This window comes from Octopus bimaculoides, chromosome 3, assembly GCF_001194135.2.
Source record: "Octopus bimaculoides isolate UCB-OBI-ISO-001 chromosome 3, ASM119413v2, whole genome shotgun sequence".
Lineage (NCBI taxonomy): Eukaryota > Metazoa > Mollusca > Cephalopoda > Octopoda > Octopodidae > Octopus > Octopus bimaculoides.
This window is the reverse complement of record NC_068983.1, coordinates 11,316,740-11,318,454: the sequence shown is the minus strand read 5'-3', so window position 1 is coordinate 11,318,454 and position 1,715 is coordinate 11,316,740. Positions and strand designations below refer to the sequence as shown.

The window sequence follows — 1,715 nt, the reverse complement described above, 5'->3', positions numbered from 1 at the left end:
TGATTACGGTGCCAACTAGTCCTTTACTCAAACCAGTGAAAAACCCCTTCAAGAAATAGTTTATAGAAAATGAGGTTAAGATGTTTTCTGTTTTACTTCTCTTTTAAGTAGTTTTTATTTATCGTAAATTTTTGTTTTCTTTTTTTTTCCTGTTTTAATTAACTTAAATTTTTATTAATTTATACCATAAATATACAATACAGACAGCGGCCTACACAGACAAAGTAACTTTGGAAGTAACTTCAAAGCTACACACACATCTATCTATATCCACTTTATATATATGTGTGTGTGTGTGTGTGTGTATATATATTTATTAAAACGTAAAATGAAAACAGAACACAAAGGATTCTGCGGTTTTCATTTTATGTTTTAATATATTCTTTCACCTCGGCCACCATCTGGCATATACAAGTGCTTACACTTATCAAGTATTACCTCTAAAATTTACAATATATATATATGTATGTATGTGTGTGTGTGTATGCCTCTTCAATAATAAGATCACTGATTGGAAATTACTAGATTAATTAGTATATAATGCAATAGCAATAAATAGTTAGATCAACAAATAACAATATTAATTACTATACTTTATAGTAATAGATAACTAGATGGATACTTACTCCAAAACCATCATCTCGTGTCCCTTCATATGTTTGGTTGACAACACTCGTCAAACCACCGACAAGTCCAATTACCAGACTTTTGCAACCAGCTTTCAGATGGTCAGAAGAATGACCAGTGGAATGTTCTGAAAGTATCTGGGTTCGTTTCTTCAAATGCTTCTCATCCATAGCTGCTATAGTCAATCCATCAGATAAGGAGCTGGTCACCTACGGATTTAGGGAGATTAAGAAAATGTTTAAAAATAGAGTTTAAATCAGTGAATCTGGTGACAGTAACGATACTATTTATCTCACATGAAGTGTTGATATATAAAGTGAATTACCCAACTTTTCTATAATAAGAGGTATCCTTTAATAGTGATTAGCCCTACTTATTTCTGGTGGGAGAGGGGGGCAATCATTTATATATCCATCCTGTAACTTTAACTGATGCTTATTGATCTCACAAAAATGAAAGTCAAAGCTGACCTTAAGTAATAGGTTTAGCAGTTAAATTTTTTTTAATGCAGCCAAGATCTTACTTCTGGCCTAGGAAATAACTTGGTAAAAATAATAAAAATAGGTTTTGCAAAAAGAAAAAAAAACAAACAAAAAAAAGTTTAAAAAAAGGAAAAAGCCTCTAACCTTGGCAGTAGAGTTTGACACACCATGAGTGACATTTTTCAGCAGTCCACCAAAATTACCATCTTTGATGAGGCCTGAAATACCTTCAGTGAAGTCATTGAACAAACCAAGAGGATTCCCTAGAAAGTCTATAGAACCCAAGATCTTGGCAGCTTGACTTTTCAGTTCCTGCAAGGAAGTTACAGACAGATATGCCATTTTATATTGAACAGCTTTGGTTTACTCAACATTAATTCCACATTCTTTATTGTTGAAGTCATAAGAATTTATAAACAGTCAAGAGAATGTAAAAGAATTTTTTTTTCTTTTCCTTTTTTTTTTTAATTGGATCTTGATGTACATATAAAACAGTTAATAACAGCATGTAAATATTGGGTTGAGAAACCCTTTTGGATAGAAAAAGTTGAAAGCCATCTCTTTTCCTGTTTTTACAGTCAGTAACATAAAAATACAAGGCAGCAA

The 1,715-nt window shown here is 31.8% G+C and overlaps 1 protein-coding gene across 1 annotated transcript in view; it reads right to left on the bottom strand.

The window, feature by feature from the left end:
- LOC106877485 (intermembrane lipid transfer protein VPS13D) overlaps nt 1-1,715 on the bottom strand; it is a 177,964-nt gene that overhangs the window by 6,612 nt on the left and 169,637 nt on the right. Inside the window, exons 79-81 of the mRNA XM_052966707.1 lie at nt 1,254-1,421; nt 627-836; nt 8-46 (exon numbers count right to left, since the gene is read on the bottom strand). Of these exons, the coding sequence (XP_052822667.1) occupies nt 8-46; nt 627-836; nt 1,254-1,421 (417 nt within the window). The remainder of the gene's footprint in view (nt 1-7; nt 47-626; nt 837-1,253; nt 1,422-1,715) is intronic.